The sequence below is a fragment of the Euleptes europaea genome, chromosome 19 (assembly GCF_029931775.1).
Source record: "Euleptes europaea isolate rEulEur1 chromosome 19, rEulEur1.hap1, whole genome shotgun sequence".
Lineage (NCBI taxonomy): Eukaryota > Metazoa > Chordata > Lepidosauria > Squamata > Sphaerodactylidae > Euleptes > Euleptes europaea.
Genome location: NC_079330.1, coordinates 16,066,745 through 16,084,548, shown reverse-complemented (window position 1 = coordinate 16,084,548; position 17,804 = coordinate 16,066,745). Strand labels below are relative to the sequence as shown.

The 17,804-nt window shown below is 50.7% G+C and overlaps 1 protein-coding gene across 2 annotated transcripts in view; it reads right to left on the bottom strand.

Annotated features, from left to right (window-relative positions):
- Positions 1–4,831: 4,831 nt before the first annotated feature.
- Positions 4,832–17,804, bottom strand: part of HIP1 (huntingtin interacting protein 1) — an 82,413-nt gene continuing 69,440 nt past the window's right edge. For both annotated transcript variants that reach the window (XM_056865072.1, XM_056865073.1), the window contains exons 14-31: positions 16,868–17,051; positions 15,299–15,387; positions 15,068–15,184; positions 14,664–14,765; positions 13,503–13,697; positions 12,027–12,174; positions 11,310–11,396; positions 10,625–10,732; positions 10,392–10,528; positions 9,835–9,945; positions 9,561–9,619; positions 8,848–8,941; positions 8,125–8,225; positions 7,898–8,003; positions 7,148–7,271; positions 6,235–6,299; positions 6,029–6,140; positions 4,832–5,144 (exon numbers count right to left, since the gene is read on the bottom strand). In XM_056865072.1, coding sequence (XP_056721050.1) covers positions 5,125–5,144; positions 6,029–6,140; positions 6,235–6,299; positions 7,148–7,271; positions 7,898–8,003; positions 8,125–8,225; positions 8,848–8,941; positions 9,561–9,619; positions 9,835–9,945; positions 10,392–10,528; positions 10,625–10,732; positions 11,310–11,396; positions 12,027–12,174; positions 13,503–13,697; positions 14,664–14,765; positions 15,068–15,184; positions 15,299–15,387; positions 16,868–17,051 — 1,959 coding nt within the window. In that variant the 3' untranslated portion in view covers positions 4,832–5,124. The remainder of the gene's footprint in view (positions 5,145–6,028; positions 6,141–6,234; positions 6,300–7,147; positions 7,272–7,897; positions 8,004–8,124; positions 8,226–8,847; positions 8,942–9,560; positions 9,620–9,834; positions 9,946–10,391; positions 10,529–10,624; positions 10,733–11,309; positions 11,397–12,026; positions 12,175–13,502; positions 13,698–14,663; positions 14,766–15,067; positions 15,185–15,298; positions 15,388–16,867; positions 17,052–17,804) is intronic.

Below are 17,804 nucleotides of genomic sequence, written 5' to 3'. Positions count from 1 at the left end.
ATTAGAAGAGCTGGACAGCAGAACACACTTTCAGAAATACACCTTGGTTCCAAGCAGCGGCAAGCCAGTGGCCAGGAAACCTCACAAGCAAGCCAAGCTACCGATAGGGACTGGCAATTAAAAAACAAAACAAAATTCATCTAGACACAAGCAACACACACACAGCTGGTGGGAATATGCTGTGTCAGTGTCCTCTTGCCAATACTCCTGTTTTTTCTGCCCATAATTTCTGGCTTCTTCCCATGGGAGGCTCCATTCGTGGCTGAACAACCAAAGCTGGCTTGGCTCATCCTTTCGAGACTTTCGTCCTGTCAGCTTGCGGAAATCGGTTACATCAATTTGCAACCTTGCCTGCAATGCAGCGTTTAGTTGAGGAGACAGTTATACGAACCTTTTTCATCAACTTAAAAATAACCCGATGATGTATTTTGCAAAGTTTGTTAAAAATGTTAAGTACTCACAAAAAATTGCAGGTGCCACCCCCCCACCCCTTCCCCGTACTAACTGGAGAGGCCTCTGCCAAAGTTATATGCCAGCAAGCACACCTAGGTAGAGATAAAGTATACTTTTTCTTGCTTAAACTATTTTTGTTTTATTCAGATTCAAGAGTAAAAGATGAGATGATGGAAACATTTTGGTATGTTCCCTCAGACCTCGTTTCCCAGCGTGTCCAACCAGATGCCTCTAAGAAAGCCTATGCATGAGAGAAATGCCTTGAACGTGGTACCGCTTCCTGCAGTTTAAAGAACTTCAAATATAGTTAACTTGCAAAACCAAGGGACAACCCTATGGGTGGTATGAAAGACTTTTAATTTTGGCCTGAACCTCCTGCAGCCATTCTTTAGAAGAGTAAGCCAGCTTTTGTGATGACTTTTCTGACTATCCTTTTCTAGTAAAACCTTGTACCAATTTTTCTTCTGTTGTGGCACCCCTGTGCTAACTACTCAGTGAGTTGCCCACAGCAAACCCAGCAAAGGGGTTAAAAATACAGTTATGGTAGGCACCTCCCTTCAAGGTTAGTAAGGAGAGCTAGTACTATTTCTTGGTTTTACAGCAGACTCAAGGTTATGCCTACTGTTTCTAGACAGAGGCTCTGCCATTGAAGAAGAGTTGGTTTTTATATGCCGACTTTCTCTGCCACTTAAGGGAGAATCAAACCGGCTTACAATCACCTTCCCCTCCCCACAACAGACACCCTGTGAGGCAGGTGGGGCTGAGAGAGCTGTGACTAGCCCAATGTCACCCAGCTGGCTTCGTGTGTAGGAGTGGGGAAACAAATCCAGTTCACCAGATTAGCTTCTGCCGCTCATGTGGAGGAGTGGGGAATCAAACCCGGTTCTCTAGATCAGAGTCCACCGCTCCAAACAACCACTGTTATCCACGACTACACCATGCTGGCTCTCCATAAAGGGGGGGGTGCTCTGTTAAGAGCAACACCCCCTCCGGCAGCACCATTGGCTGCTGACAGTCTGTGGCTTTTGGGGTGGGGTCATTATATGTACCAACTTCCTGTATTGTTGTGGAATGGGACACTCAAGGTAATGGAGCTGCATTTATATTTATCTTTGTGGCACCCAAAGGTGGGGATTGCTTCAGACCTGTGCTAAAGTGGCCGCTACGCACCTTCTTGATGGTGTGATCACGCTGGAAGATTCCTCTTGGTCTCAAAGCAAGACAATTACAGCATGGTGTGTTGGACTAGGATCTAGGTCCTAGGAGATCCAGGTTCGAATCTCCACTCTGCCACATAAGCTTGCTTGGTGACCTTGGGCCAGTCACACACAGCCTGAACTACTTCACATGGTTGTTGTGATGATAAAACAGAACGACATCAGCTGCTTTGTGGGCCCATTAAGGGAGAAAGGCAGGATAAAATAAAGAACAGTTGGTTTTTAAATGCCGACTTTCTCTACCACTTAGGGGAGACTCAAACCGGCTTACAATCACCTTCCCTTCCCCTCCCCACAACAGACACCCTGTGAGGTAGGTGGGGCTGAGAGAACGTGACTAGCCCAAGGTCACCCAGCTGGCTTCATGTGTAGGAGCGGGGAAACCAACCCGGTTCACTAGATTAGCCTCCACCACTCATGTGGAGTGGGGAATCAAACCCGGTTCTCCAGATCAGGCTCCACCGCTCTTAACCACTACACCACGCTGGCTCTCTGGAACTAACAGTTAACGGCCACCGAAAACAGAAGCAGTGACTCTGCAACTTCTGTCCGTTCCTTTCCAAACACGAGAACAACCAAACCGGGTTGAAATATTTATTTAAAAATTGAAAACACACATGTAACATATTATACAAAAAAAACCCTTGTATTTAATACAATAATTAAAAGTTTTGTTGGAAGAAATAAAACCCAAAGCTGGCTGCCTGGACTGATAGGTGGGGGCCCAAAGCATGTGGTGGGCGGATTTAGCCGCTGACAGGGAACTGCTCTAACCGAAGCTTGTTCACCACCACCCCCAAATTTAAGAAAAAGTAAAAGGAAGAGAAAGAGCGAGCGTTGAGGAAGAACCATTTTACTCTGAGCCAAAGCGGCCCCCTTTCTGCTAGTGTCCTGGCAAACTTCTCCAGCTGGTCCTCGTCCTCTTCCTTTTTGCCCCCAACATGTGTGGCAAATCAGCCTGAAAACCTGAGGTAGTACAGGGGCGTGGGGGGAGGGGGAGTTGGGGGGTGTCCCTGGAAAGGCTGAGTTGGAGGGGAAGGGGGGGGTCGACACCATATCAGCTCCTCTACCTGTGCTATGGCAACAGGGGGGTTCCTATTGCTTTGGAGAGGGCGGGCAGCCGAGTGACCTCATTCGAGCTGGCGGTGGGAGGAGCGCTATTTGGTTCTTGGTCTGCCGGTCGAGCAGCAGGAAGGCCTGGGGTGTAACAGGCACCAGTTTGTTAGGCTATCTGAGCAGTGGAGGCTGGAACGGGTAGGCAGGTAATTAGAGATCCTCAAGGAGGAGGAAAGCAAAACACTCCCCCCCCCGGATGGCAGTGTGCAACAGGCAGGTTTCTCATCAAATAACCTGGGGTGGGGGCAGGCGGGGGAGCCTGGCATGGACTCAACGTTGTCAAAGGCCATGGCTCCTTCATCAGCAAGTACAGTACCCCTGTCCTTTCCTGCTCACTGCAAGGCAGAACCACAGCTAGCCCCATTCTCCATTATTCAGCTTCCGGTCTCCATTTCTAAAGCTTCTGGATCCATGAATGACGCTTGCTACAAACAAACCATCTCCTATGAGGCAGCTTGCTCTAAGGGATAGCTTGCTAAGAGGAAGGGGGGGTTAAGGGCACATTGCGCAGTCAACTCCTGCCGGGTTTTCTCTGACCTGAATTTGTCCCACTCCCTAGCTGAAACAGGCCATCGGGCTTGCAGAAACCAGATGTGGGGTGGTGCTGTCTAAGGCTGCAAGACGTTATACAGCTTCAGGCTGATGTTACCCTACCTGGGGTACAGAACTAGGCGACACCATGGATTCTGACCTTAGAAGGTTTGTACCAATTTGTTGGGGTTTTTTTTGGCAGAGTGGTGGGGGGAATCAGGTAGGCCAGGGGGGAAAAACGTACAGTCTCACTTCCCAGATGTTCTCTGGCTACTCATGGTGCTATCCCAGCAAAGGATTTGTCAGGAGGAAAAACGCTGCAGTTCTGACAGCTGTAGATGTAGCTCTGAGGAATCCACTGCCAGACAATTCCTTTTTTATTCAGAGTTTTTTTTTTCCTGCCCATGTGTGCCAAGACTTTCCCAAGGCCTCTCTGCACAGCAAGAGCTGGGCTGAAAATTATTTCAGATGCTCAGGGAACCCGCACTGATTCCCTCCCTACATTTCTCTTCAGGAGCCGGGGTGAACAAGGATGTGGCGTGTCCCATTCCCGCGCACGCACACACCTCTTCTGGGTAAAAGGGCATCCTTTGCTTCCTCCACCAGTCACTCAGGCCAAGAGCCATTGTCTTTCCCTTAATAGGGTCACAGTGATCATAAGGCAGCTCAGCCCAACAGCATCTAATTGCTAGTAGCAGTGAGAAAGAGAAGCCAAATCTATGTTAGAATCCAGACTCCATCCTAGATTCCTCGCTCCCTTCTCCCTGGCTCTGACCGGCCCGGGGAGCAGCTGTACTCAGGCTATCTGGCTCTAGCAGCTCCTACTTCGACAATGAAGTCCATGTGGCGGAAAGGCAACTGGTATTATCTGCAAACAGCAGCTGAAGCCCCTTACACACAAATGCAGCGGCTGCAGCCCCATCAGCATCCTCCGCCCCCATCAGCTTTTCCAGCTCCTGGATTCGCAGCTGTTTATGGCTGGCATGAGACACAGTGAACTACTTAGAGCCAGCAGGGGGGAAAAAGGTCCGTTCAGCTGAACCAAAATGGGAGCAGGCACTGGGTTAGTGAGGAAGGGCCTGGAGGCAAGGAATACTTCCCACCAGTTCCTGAAAAGCCTTTTCAAAGGGCTTTTCAGAGGTCAGCTTAGAATGGCCGGAACTCTCGGGATGGCTCAGACCACGTAAGCCTTATTTCTGCACCAAGGACTGAGCACCTCACAGACCAGTCCATTTGTCTTTGTGCGGTTATGGCTACCCCTAAAGGTCCTTCCCACCCCTGCATCCTTGCCCCAGGCATCTCGCTTGCTGGAAAACGATGGTTGCACACCTCCGCTACCCCCCATCTCAACAGTATCGGAATCTCCTGCCAACATCTTGGCTCTGATCCCAAGAGACAGGCAAAGGAACAGCAGCATGGTCAGTGGGACCACCACGGTCCCCGGTATGGTCAAGAGCCCAGGCCAACCGGCAGCTCGGAGGCTGTGCAAATAAGAAGGAAATGGGGAGGGGGGGAGGGAGAGAATGCAACTCTGCAAAGATGCTGCAAAGCTGTAATACATATGAGTGAAGAGCTGGTGACTGGTGGCTATGGAGGGACAATGCTATTGAGGCTGCTTAGGAGAGAGCGACCGTTCCTCTTCTTCAGCCTTCACTGCTACTTGCTTGGCCAGCAGGGCACCTTAGCCTGACCAGCGTGAGAGAGGAATGTCTTGGTGGGCACAGGCTTCGCGGTAAGTTCCAAACTAGTTCATCGTTCTTGTTCGGAAGGAGCCACATCTGCAGAAGGGGCCTCTTCTCTGGTTGCCTCAGGGAGCCAAATCTGCACCTGGAGGAGGAAAGCAGTCAGCACTTCAAGCTCTGGTTTATCCAACGGTTGCAGTTCCTCATGGATGTTAAAAAAAAAAAAACCTGTTTCTATTACATAGCGATTTGTTTGGAGGGAAGAACTATTTCTGAAATGCATACATGAACACATGAAGCTGCCTTCCCTTGGTCCATCAAAGTCTACTAAAACCGGCAGCGGCTCTCCAGGGTCTCAGGCAGGGGTCTTTCACATCACCTACCTGCCTAGTCCCTTTAACTGGAGATGCCGAAGATTGAACCTGGGACCTTCTGCACGCCAAGCTGATGCTCTGCCACTGAGCCACGGCCCCTCTGACTTGGGGAACGCACTCTGGGACATGCAAAATTATGGCCTTTGGGCCAAACCAACGGCCATTTTTTCTCCCTATATGTGAAAGGAATTCTAGCTTCCTTTTGCCCACTTGTTCCTACCCTGTCTAATGGCTCACTGGGCACTGGCATAAAATTCTGAAGACTACGCCATCCCAGAGGTCAAGACAGCCTCCTTACACATGATCGATCCCTTTCTGTGGGTGGCAAACAACTTTTAAATGTTGCATCTGTAAAAATAAAGAGTGGATAGGAATACATTTTGCAAGTGCTGTTCCTCATCTTGCAGTGCCTCCCCCCCTTGAAGCAGAGGCTGTAATTACAGCTTAGGCATTGATGCTGAGCTAGAGCTTGCCCCCAGATCTCTATGGTCCAAAATTTGGCAGGCTAAGGAAACCAGGGGGCTACCTCACAGGGTATCTGTTGGGAGGGGAAGGGAAGGTGATTGTAAACCGGTTTGATTCTTCCTTAAGTGGCAGAGAAAGTCGGCATATAAAAACCAACTCTTCTTCTTTTTTCCCCTTACAGCCCACTTACCATTCTCATCCCAGCCTTCAGCCACACCTGCCAGCTCATAGTGTTTCTTGCGCAGCTCACCCAGGCGCTGGCGTTCCTTCTGCAGCTGATTCTCCAGCTCCAAGACTCGCACCTGGCAGGGAGGAGAAGAGCTTTCCTGCCATCAAGCTGCCGTTCCGGCCCCTTCCCCACACCCTGCAACCTGCCTCAGCCTTGCCAATACATACCTGGGAGTCCATTTCTTGGCGCTTGATTTGTGTTAGTGTCACGGCAGAGAAGTCCATGCTATCTGCTGCAGAATCACACAATACAAATTGTTTTAATTAAAGGGGTTCCCCTGGCTACATGGAAGGCATCCACTCCCACCCCCCACCCACCCCAATCGAGTGAGAAGTTAACAGCTAGCAACAAGCACGGTTGCATCCGTGGGATCCTAGCTAGGAGATTAGCATGAGAATGAAGAACATAAGAAAGGCCACGCTGGATCAGACCAAGGCCCATCAAGTCCAGCAGTCTGCTCACACAGTGGCCAACCAGGTGCCTCTAGGAAACCCACAAACAAGACGACTGCAGCAGCATTGTCCTGCCTGTGTTCCACAGCACCTAATATAATAGGCATGCTCCTCTGATCCTGGAGAGAATAGGTATGCATCATGACTAGTATCCATTTTGACAGGTAGCCATGGATAGCCCTCTCCTCCATGAACATGTCCACTCCCCTCTTAAAGCCTTTCAAGTTGGCAGCCATCATCACATCCTGGGGCAGGGAGTCCCACAATTTAACTATTCATTGTGTGAAGAAATACTTCCTTTTATCAGTTTTGAATCTCTCACCCTCCAGCTTCAGCAGATGACCCCACGTTCTGGTATTACGAGAGAGGGAGAAAAGCTTCTCCCTGTCTACTCTCTCCATTCCTTGCATGATTTTATAGACTTCTATCATGTCTCCCCTTAACTGCCTTCTTTCCAAGCTAAACAGCCCTAAGCGTTTTAACCGCTCCTTGTAGGGCAGGTGCTCTAGCCCCCTGATCATTTTGTTTGCTCTTTTCCGCAGCCAGCTAGAGCGAGCACGAGACACAGAAGAAACCACCGCTCAGCTCTGCAGGACAGCAGCAAAGGCCAGCTCAGAAAACAACTTACCCTTCTCCTCAATCTGGGACTTCCCTGACTTGGTGGAGGCCACCACCTCTGCTGTCGCTTGGTTGACTCCTCGAGAAGCCACTTGAAGTTTGCGGAGGTTTGCGCTGTCTTTATCTGCTTTCACCTGCCAGAATAAATGGGACAGATCCAGACACTTGGCTCCAGATGGGAAGGAAAGAAAAAGAGCTGTCTACAGCACCCGGCAAAGGACAAAAGCAGCAGCCAAGAGCCTCCAAAATGTACCGTTAGAGGACCATAAAAATTTACAAAAGGAGATTTGCCTGCTGGTAGAAAGGTCCCCTGACCTGGATGGTCCAGGCCAGCCTGATCTCGTCAGATCTCAGAAGCTAAGCAGGGTCAGCCCTGGTTAGTATTTGGATGGGAGACCACCAAGGAATACCAGGGTCACTGTGCAGAGGAAGGCACTGGCAAACCGCCTCTGTTAGTCTCTTGCCATGAAAACCCCAAAAGGGGTCGCCATAAGTCGGCTGCGACTTAACGGCTCTTTACCCACACACACATAGAAAGGTCCCCTCTAGCCAAGTGATATGCTAGAGACCAAGCTTGGTTAAACACACACTGAAGCTTGGTGGGGTGGGGTCACGTTGCTCTCAGACCATTTCTAAAAGCAAAAAGCCCATAAAACACATTTCTCCCCCCCTCTACTGGTTTGCTATTTTTATCCTATATCCTGGCACTGAGCTCCACTGGTCTGCTTGGCACTTTCCAGCATCAGGAGGAAGAACTTACCTTTGAAGCAGCCACAAGTTGAGCTGTACTTGCTGCGATTTCATGAGAGCAGACCATCAGCTCCTCAAACTTCCCTTTGCCTTGAACCATGAGATCAGCAGCATCTCTAGGAGAAAGGTACACAGGCAGGTTGGGCTCTTTCCAATACCACACGACAGCCATTGTTTGCAGAGGGCCTCGTACAAACTCTGGGGGACATTCATAGGTTGGTCTCCCCTGCCACTTACACCATGACAGTCGCTCCCCATCCTACGGCCTTTGAGGCGGAGATCAGCCCCTCTGTCCACCGGGAATTCCTGGCATAGAACTCCTTGGGGGATGCTGCTCCCTGGATGAGAAGGAAATCTGAGTACTGCATGCAGCGTTTGAAGAAATTGTTCGAAATGTTCCCTCCGTGCTCACTATTCAATCTATCGTACAACTGTGTCTGGAAACCTCTGGCCAGAGCTTGGCAACCAGCAGGTTACAAAAGGCTTCCCAGCACTACACATTCTAGCCACCAACCAGGAGAAACAGCTTCCTGCTTAGGCGATCCAGGGTAAAATCCCCGCTGGCTCCCTCTGCCTTCACCATCTAACCACCTGGCAAGCTGCCAGTCTATGATACTTGAAGGTGCGTGGAGGAACGTTGAGAACAAGAACAGGCTCTCCCTTCCGTATCACAGTGCAACTGAATCCCAACGAGCCTCCGCCTTTCCCCACCCCCCTGCCTTCGGCACATTTGGTGTGGGACACAAGAACCACAAGCAGTGTCGGTATCTGTTTTGCAGCACAGTGGTTTGGCTTGTCTGTAGGAATGAGGGCTGAGGGCGGCAGCCTATTTTCACAAGTTACCTCCCCTGTCATCGCTGCTAGAAGCAGAGATCGTTGGCTTTAAAAATAAGAATGAAAAAGAACTGATGCGGTAAAATATGCCCAACAACAAGCCTGCATGGCTGTCACCGCACTCACCCTTCCGCTCTCCACAATCTCTCGCTGGAGGTCCTTGGAAGCCAGAACCAGATTTTGGATGGCCTGCATTAAGCCTGTGCAGGAGCCTAGAATCCTACAAGATACAGAGGCACGGTATGGTTAAGCCCAAGCTGATGGACTCTTCCTTCCACTGCAAGGACTGAACAGCAGACAGAAGAAGCACGGCGGTCAGGGAACAAAAGGGTTAAGGCAAGAGAAGAGCTTGCCTTTTCCCCCAGCAGGTTAACTGGGGGAGAGGGAGAACGTGGCAGAATGAGGGTGGGTCAAGAACAACAGTATTGGCCAGGAAAAGCTTCACCCTGAAAATAAGGAGATCCTTTGGCTAAAATGTATGCCGCTAAGAGGCCAGATCCACTTTTATCCTTGGGGAGGGAAAGCATCCTTTCCTTTTAGGTGGCTGGAGATTCTGAAGGATAAGGGAGTTGCGGGGTGGGTGCTTTCTGGCTCTCTCTGTACACCCTTGTGAAAGGAGGCTCTGCCACGAAGGGATTTTGACAGTCCACACCAGGAGCAAGAGCAGGAAGGATCAAGTAGCGCAAGGAACCCTTCCCATTCTTCAAACGTGATTAGAATGTGCCTGGCTAAAGATGTGGCAGGTGGACTCCCTTCCACCCTGCTGGTTTCCCAGGTACAACCTCTCCCTCCCCAAGTCACAGCTGCCTTGCACAGATAAAGAAACCCTCCATACCAACCTCTCATTGACTTCAAGCTTGACTCCGGTATCCCCTGCCCGCGATTTGCTCAACATCTCCTATTTTGACAAAGACGGGGAAATGTCAGAACTACAGCTGACACATCCAGGTACATCAGGAAGCAGAAAGGAAACCCACCATGAATCCAAGGATCACCCCCCAACACACACGCCACAGAGCTTTGATGGAACCCAAGTTCTCTGCCCCAACCAGAGTCTTTCTGAAGGACATCAACCACGGGAGGGAGGCAGGGCAACGCTTTCCCCCATCTCACCTCAATTCTGGCTGCAGCCGTCTCAATGGCTGCCGCTGTGGCTGCCATCTCCTTGTCCACCAGGTCCCCCAGTTCCTCCTGCTTGATGTCCAGGCCTTTAGGGCGCAGCTCCTGCAACAGAGCAGGTCATTCAGAGCCTCTTCTTGTGCCTCACCCCACCCATCCCAGCTTCATATGAAGAGAGAACTGGAGAACCTTTAGACTTTAGGGTAGCATCACCAAGCTGCTCCTGGACCTTCACCAGGAACTCCCCCATCTCTCTCCACCCTTTCTGAAGCTACGCAGATAGTCAGCATACACAGAGAGCCAGCGTGGTGTAGTGGTTAAGAGCGGCAGACTTTAATCTGGAGAACCGGGTTCAATTCCCTGTTTCTCCACATGAAGCCTGCTGGGTGACCTTGGGCCAGTCACAGCTCTCTCTAAACTCTCTCAGCCCCACCTACCTCACAAGGTGTCTATTTTGGGGAGGGGAAGGGAAGGCGATTGTATGCCCCTTTGAAACTCCTTAAAGGTAGAGAAAAGTGGGTATATAAACCAAGTCTTCTTCTTCTACTCACCTCTCCAATTGTGGCAATCTGGCTGAGGCAGTTCCTGACAGCTGAGCAGTCGGCACTCTCTAGCGAGGCCGCGTCCTTCAGGGTCCCTAGATAGCGCAGGGCCTCGTTCCCACACTGTCTGCAGGCCTCCAACAGAACTGGAAGCATGCAAATGGAAACGCCATTCAGCCATGTGGTCCTCAGAGGCCCTGATCCCTTTCCTTGCCCCCCCCCTTCACTGTTGCAATACTCACGGTCAGCAGGCTCCATGGGGGCCATGTGCGACGTGGCGCTGGCTTGCAGGATGGTGTCTCCAGTCAGGTGGGCAAAGAGAGCCACACTTGACAGTAGGGAGCTCACATCTAAGGGGCAAACGGAGGAGAGCATGTGACACCTGGGGGTACTGACCCAGTCCTCACCTTGTGCGCCAACAAACCCTCGCCCACCTAGGGTTGCCAGTTCCAAGCTGGGAAATAACTGGAAATGTTTTGGGGGTGGAGCCTGAGGAGGGCAGGGTTTGGGGAGGGGAGGGACTTCAGTGGGGCATAAATGTTATAGAGTCCACCTTGCAAAGCAGCCATTTTCTCCAGATGAACTGGTCTCTGTCGCCTAAAGATCAGTTGTTGTAGAGGGAGATCTCCAGCCACCACCTGGGGGTTGGCAACCCTATGCCCGCCCCACCTCTGCTGTTCAGGCGAGCGTGGAAGCATTTCAAGCACACTGAGATCTCCAGCATTCAAGAGAACACTACTGTTGTGTGCTGGTCCATTTACAACTGATGTTAGTTCCCCCCTGATACATATTGGAAAACAAATGCCACTGACTCCGGGGTCCTGCTACTTGTGCTAGTGGGGTGAGGGATTCTCACGGCCTTCCACCCTTGCCACCGGACCTGAGCTTGAGCCTGGACAATCGAGTGGCGACCCTGGTTGCTCTCACCTGACCGGTCTGTGAGGTACTGGCTGCACGCCTCCTCGAGCTGCTCGGTGCACTTCAAAGCAGCCAGCGTCCTGGACAGAAGGTAGTCTGCAGCAAGAGAAGCAAAAACGCATTAAACACGCTTCCCAGTACTGCAAGAAGGACCACGCCATTCGAGCTGATATGCATAACACAACGTCATCTGCACTGTTCCTATTTGGGGGGCTTTCGAGATTGTTACTTGCAATGGTGACAGAGCCAGAGAGTGAGAAAGGGGAGAGAAGGAAGACAGGAGGTCTCAGTAAGATTTGGAGGGGGCCTTCACAGACTTCAAGAGGAGCTGTCCACACGCAGGTTCGAGTTGTTATATAAAAATGACACAGGTGTACATTTTCCTCCAGGAGCGCAAAGGGTAGGAACATGCAAGCGCTGAACATGGACATCTCCAACGAGGAAGAAGAGGGAGAAGAAGAAGCCGAGTTGGTTTTTATATACTGACTTTCTCTACCACTTAAGGAAGAATCAAACCGGCTTACAATCACCTTCCCTCTTCACAACAGATACCCTGTGAGGTAGGTGGGGCTGAGAGAGCTCGAAGAGTGCCGAGACTACCCAGCTGGCTTCATGTGGAGAGGGGAAACCAGCCCGGTTCACCAGATTAGAGTCCGCCACTCCAAACCACCCCTCTTAACCACTACACCACGCTGCCCATCTCCCCACTCACGCCTGCATGCTGACCTGCAGAGCTCGTGCAGCTGATGTGAACGGGATCCTCGAGTCGATTCAAGGCATCCTGGACCATCTGCTCAGCCTCCGCCAAGGCACACTGCAGCAGAGCAAACTGCTTGTCCAGGAGCTGCTGCTGGAGGTCCTGTGTGTTGCGCTCCTGCAGGCGGAGAAAGACGAGACAGTTAAACCTGCTGGCAAACAGCAGCAAGGCTCTTTGCCAGGCCTACCCTCTCCCTGTTGTGGTGATCAGTTCCCACCATGCAAAGCAGAAGCTTGGCTTTAGGAGTCTGGCAAAGAGGACCTGAAAACTGGCATGCTGGGAAATGGGAGTCTTGGCACACTGTGACTCCTCTGGACTAGTCCAGACAGCATCCATTCAACACGCTCTGTCATCTCTTTTCAACGGACTAACCTCACACACAACAAGAAATAGCGTTGGGGCCCTAGAGCCAAAGAACGATGGGGAGCCACCACAGACACCCTGCCTCTTCCTTATACAGCATACAACGTTAGTAATACCAGTGTGGTGTCGTGGTTAAAGTGTCAGTCTAGGATCTGAGAAACCCCGGTTCAAATTCTCCACTCTGCGGTGGAAGCTCACTGGGTAACCTTGGACTAGTCACACATGGTAAGCCCTATTCTACCTCGCAGGGTTAATGTGAGGATAAAATAGGGAAAGGAGAACAACGTTAGCCGCTTTGGGTGCCCACTGGGGAGAAAGGCAGGGTAAAAATAAATAAACAAATGGAAAGAATCAGAACTATGCAGCTACACTTACTGCATTTTAAAACTGTTTTGCAAAAAGGAGCTAATGCTTCCCCCCCTTCTTGGAGTTGGGGGTCTAATAGATTCCATCTGATTTGCAGAACTGGGGTGGGGGGAAGAAGCAGATCCCGTAACTAGATCTAGATGAGACTTGGTCTACCTAAGATGTATGGAAATCATATCTGGTACAAGGCGCTCAAGGCCCTCGGGACCTCTCTACAGGTCTCGTAATTAAACATCTCACCCTACTGATTGCACTGACCAACACTTCACCATCCACCTGGAGTCTCAGCAAGAAAGGCAGATGATAAAGAAAATAAATCAGCCCACTCTCATCAAAAGCTAAGCAGGGTCACGCCTGGTTAGTATCTGTCTGGGAGGCCACTGAGGAATGCCAGGGTTTTGACTCAGAGGCACCGAACGTCTCTTGCCTTGAAAACCCCACCAGGGGTCGCCATAAGTCAGCTGTGGCTGGACAAGAAGAAAGAAAGAAAGAGGGAAAGAAAGAAAGAAAGAAAGAAAGAAAGAAAGAAAGAAAGAAAGAAAGAAAGAAAGAAAGAAAGAAAGAGGGAAAGAAAGAGGGAAAGAAAGAGGGAAGGGAAGGGAAGGGAAGGGAAGGGAAGGGAAGGGAAGGAAGAAAGAGCCAAGAATTGCAGCCTCTCTCTGAAACCTCTCTTTAGCCCACCTTCCCGGCTCTGACCAATCCCAAGCAAAGCATACCCTTTCCCCCAGGCGGCACTGCAGCTCTTCCAGCGTCTTGCTGCCGTTCTCCTTCTCCCTCTCCAGCGTGGCCTTGAGCTGCTCCACTTCAGCCTGCAAGGCTGCCCTCTGCTGGTCCTGCTGGGCCACCGTCTCGGCAAGGGTGTCTCTCTCCTCCTGCAGGCAGGCCAGCTGGCTGCTTTGCTCGGCTTCCGACTAACCAACAAGCCAAAGGAGAGTGTTAGCAACTGCACAAAGACCACCACCCAGAGCCCTGTGGGCTAGATCCATCCACCCTGACCTCTTCACCACCCTCATGATCCAGGCTACAGCTTGCGATGGCAGCTTCTTACGCCAGTCCCAACTGTCACGTTAATCAATATAAATCACTCAATAAACCTTTAATGGCACGTTAATGATAATCAAAGGTACAAAAAAGAATGCAAGAATAACCTTGCTTGCAGTCATAACATAGTACGATTGCTATGAATTTTCAGGTAATCCCTATTTATGTTTTCTCATTCCAGTTAAGAACATAAGAAAAGCCCTGCTGGATCAGACCAAGGCCCATCAAGTCCAGCAGTCTGTTCACACAGTGGCCAACCAGGTGCCTCTAGGAAGCCCCCAAACAAGACAACTGCAGCAGCACCACCCTGCCTGTGTTCCACAGCACCTAAGATAATAGGCAGGCTCCTCCGTTCCTGGAGAGAATAGGTATGCATCATGACTAAGTATCCATTTTAACTAGTAGCCATGAATACCCCTTTCCTCCATGAACATGTCCACCCCCCTTTTAAAGCCCTTCCAAGTTGGCAGCCATCATCACATTTTGGGGGAGTTCCACAATTTAACTATGCGTTGCATGAAGAAATACTTCCTTTTATCTGTTTTGAATCTCTCACCCTCCAGCTTCAGCAGATGACCCCGCGTTCTAGTATTACGGGAAAGGGAGAAAAGCTTCTCCCTGTCCACTCTCTCCAAACCATGCATAATTTTATTGACTTCTATCATGTCTCCCCTCGGCTGCCTTCTTTCCAAGCTTGTTCCAGTACAGTATAAAATGTTGCCAAGTTTTAGCATCAACTGGCTTGGATGAATTTTTTTTACAGCTATTGAAATGCCCATCGTTGCGTACATATGTGCGCATGTGAGAGAAAGGATGCATCGCAGGAAATGTCTCACCTGCGCACCACACTCAATAGTACTTCTGAGGTTCTGAATTTCCTGCTTGCTGGCCACGAGCTCCCTCTTCAACGTCTCCAAGACTTCCACCTGCTCCTGTGTCTGCAACCAAAGCACCACAGAATCTTTACACCCGCTTCTCAGCAATTGCCTTCATTTCTTGCTACTCCCTCCCCACATCGTCACCCTGAAGTAGGGCTGCCAACTCTAGGTTGTGAAACTCCTGGAGATTGTGGCAACCAAGCGAGGTCAGTATGCTACAGAGTCCAACTTCCAAAGCAGCCATTTCCTCCAGGGGAAGTTATCTCTGTCACATGGAGGCCACGTCATTCCAGGAGATCTCCAGGCCCCACCTGGAGGTTGGCAACCCGACCCTGACTTCCCCTTCACCCCCACTGCCTCACCTTCCGCTGGGCCTGCTTGCTCAGCTGCTGAAAGGAGTCCTCCAGCTCTTTCTTCTCTCGTTCTGCGTCCCCTTGGATCTGTCTTGCCACCGTCACCTGCTTAGTGACTTCAGCGTTCTAGGCACCAAAAGCAGAAAGGTAAAGAAAAAGGTCGTCAGCTACTTGGCCCATGGGCATTGGCTGGCCTGCCCTTCTGTCTTCTAGGACAGTGCGAGGGGAACACGGCACTACCTTGCGTAGGAGGTCCGCGTGGTTCTGCACCAGCTCGCTGTACTTCTCCTTTAGCTTCATGTATCGCTGCTCTGTCGCTTGCGCTTTCCCTGCAACAGAAACAGGACGTTCAAGCTGGGGTCCCGTTTCGAAGATGAGTCGGCACAACCGGCCCTTATTCCAGCACAGAACCTAACTGTGCAAGAGTAGCGGAGTAGAAATTCAATCCTCCTCTCTCTCCAGCACCACACGCAACGCTCCCATGCGACTGATTCACCTGCCTCTTTCCTGCATCCTGTTGTGGCCTCGGCAATCACCTAAAGGGGGAGGGGCGCTCCACACAGGTACTCTCAATTCATCATACGCTGACAGCCAGAAAAGAGCATCCTTGGGGACCATCCCCACAGCTCTCTTCTGGGTCATCAAAATTCCTCTGAAAAAGGACACCAGATTTGCTTTTCAAATTACGGGTAGGTTTAATAAAGGACAGAGCCCCGTGGCACAGAGTGGTAAGCTGCAGTATTGCAGTCAAAAGCTCTGCTCACGACCTGAGTTCGATCCCGACGGTAGTCGGTTTCAGGTAGCCGGCTCAAGGCTGACTCAGCCTTCCATTCTTCCAAGTACCCAGCTTGCTGGGGGTAAAGTGTAGACGACTAGGGAAGGCAATGGCAAACCACCCCGTAAACAAAGTCTGCTCAGTAAATGTCGGGATGTGATGTCACTCCATGGGTAATGACCCGGTGCTTGCACAGGGGTCTACCTTTACCTTTTACCTTAATAAGGGACAGAGGACCAACTCACTTACGGTTACATTGTTAGTCCATCTGTTCTATATAAATATCTTCAAAAAAGGAATTGGGAGCAAAGATGCAAATCATTACGTTTGGCTAACATATCTTCATTACGACTATTAAAGTATCATCATGCCACTAAGAGTTTAGTCATGGGCCAGTCACACACTCTCAGTCTCAACCCTGGCAAGTATTTGGATGGGAAACCTCTAAGGAATACCAGGGTGGCGTGGAGGCAGGCAATGGGAAACCACCTCTGAATGCCTCTTGCCTTGAAAAGAAGAAGGGCTGGTTTTTTATATGCCAACTTTCTCTACCACTTAAGGCAGAATCAAACTGGCTTACAATCACCTTCCCTTTCCCTCTCCACAACAGGCACCCTGTGAGGTAGGTGGGGCTGAGAGAGCTCTAAGAGAGCTGTGACTAGCCCAAGGTTCACCCAGCTGGCTTCATGTGTAGGAGTGGGGGAAACAAATCCAGTTCACCAGATTAGCCTCCGCCGCTCATGTGGAGGAGTGGGGAATCAAACCCGGCTCTCCAGATCAGAGTCCACCTCCCCAAACCACCGCTCTTAACCACTACACCACGCTGGCCCACCAGGAGTCGCCATAAGTCAGCCGCAACTTGATGGCAAAAAGTCGTAGTTGTGATGATCAATTGTCGTCCACCCCGAGTCTTCAGGACAAGAGAGTCTCTCTTGGGAAGTCAACAGGCCAATCAGATCCCCACACTTGTGCACCACCCCCCTCCTCCCAGAAACCCTGACGGAAGAAGCCAGGGGCTGTCCCACCGCGCTCACTCTCAATCTCCGTCAGGCTGCGCTGAGCTTTCTCAGTGTCTTCATGCCGCTTCTTCAGCTCATCTAGTTCGGTCCGCAGGAAGTCGCCCTCATCCAGGGCCTGCTGCTTGAGGTGCAGCTGCTCCGCCAGCTCCGCCTCCAGCTCGCTGATCCGCCCCTTCAGCTGCACCACCAGACGGCGACTCTGCAGGCCATAGAGAGTCGGGAAAAGCGGGGCTTAAGAGGATTACTGACAAGCCGCCTGGTGACCGAAGCTTTGGCACTGCTCTGGCTGAGGAGGTCAGGCCCTTGTGAAACCTGTGACAGCGCTAAGTGTTCACCAGATAACTGGATGACTGGAAATGGGTAACATTCCCGCTTTAAAAGGGTAGCCCAAACACTACATTCAGGAAATGTCGACCGCTAAATCGCAACGAGCCCTGATCTGGATGGCCCAGGCTAGCCTGACCTTAGAAGCTAAGCAGGATGGGAGATCACTGAGGAATACCAGGGTGGCTGTGCAGAGGAAGGCCATGGCAAACTACCCGTGTTAGTCTCTTGCCTTGAAAACCCTATTGGTTTTCAGCTGTGAATTATCATCATCATCATCATCATTATCATTATTATTTCCATTTGTTACCCCACTCTCCCTGGCCAAAGCCAGGCTCAGAGCGGCTAACTGAACATAAAAGTCAATAAAAGCATTAAAACATTTTAAAATAGCCCTATAAAATCGTATAAACATTATTCTAAATTACCTAGGCGCCTCAAACGTACGAATCACAATAAGCAAAGTTCAGCTAGGCGAGCAGATGGAAGGCACCAGATGGAATAAAAGGTGTTCCCGCAGTGGGGAGGTTAGGGAGGCCAGACTTTATATATAGGAATTGATGACACTTTGCACACACACACAAATTGCAACGAAGCTGGGGTGCACTCGGTGCATGTTTGTGTAGGG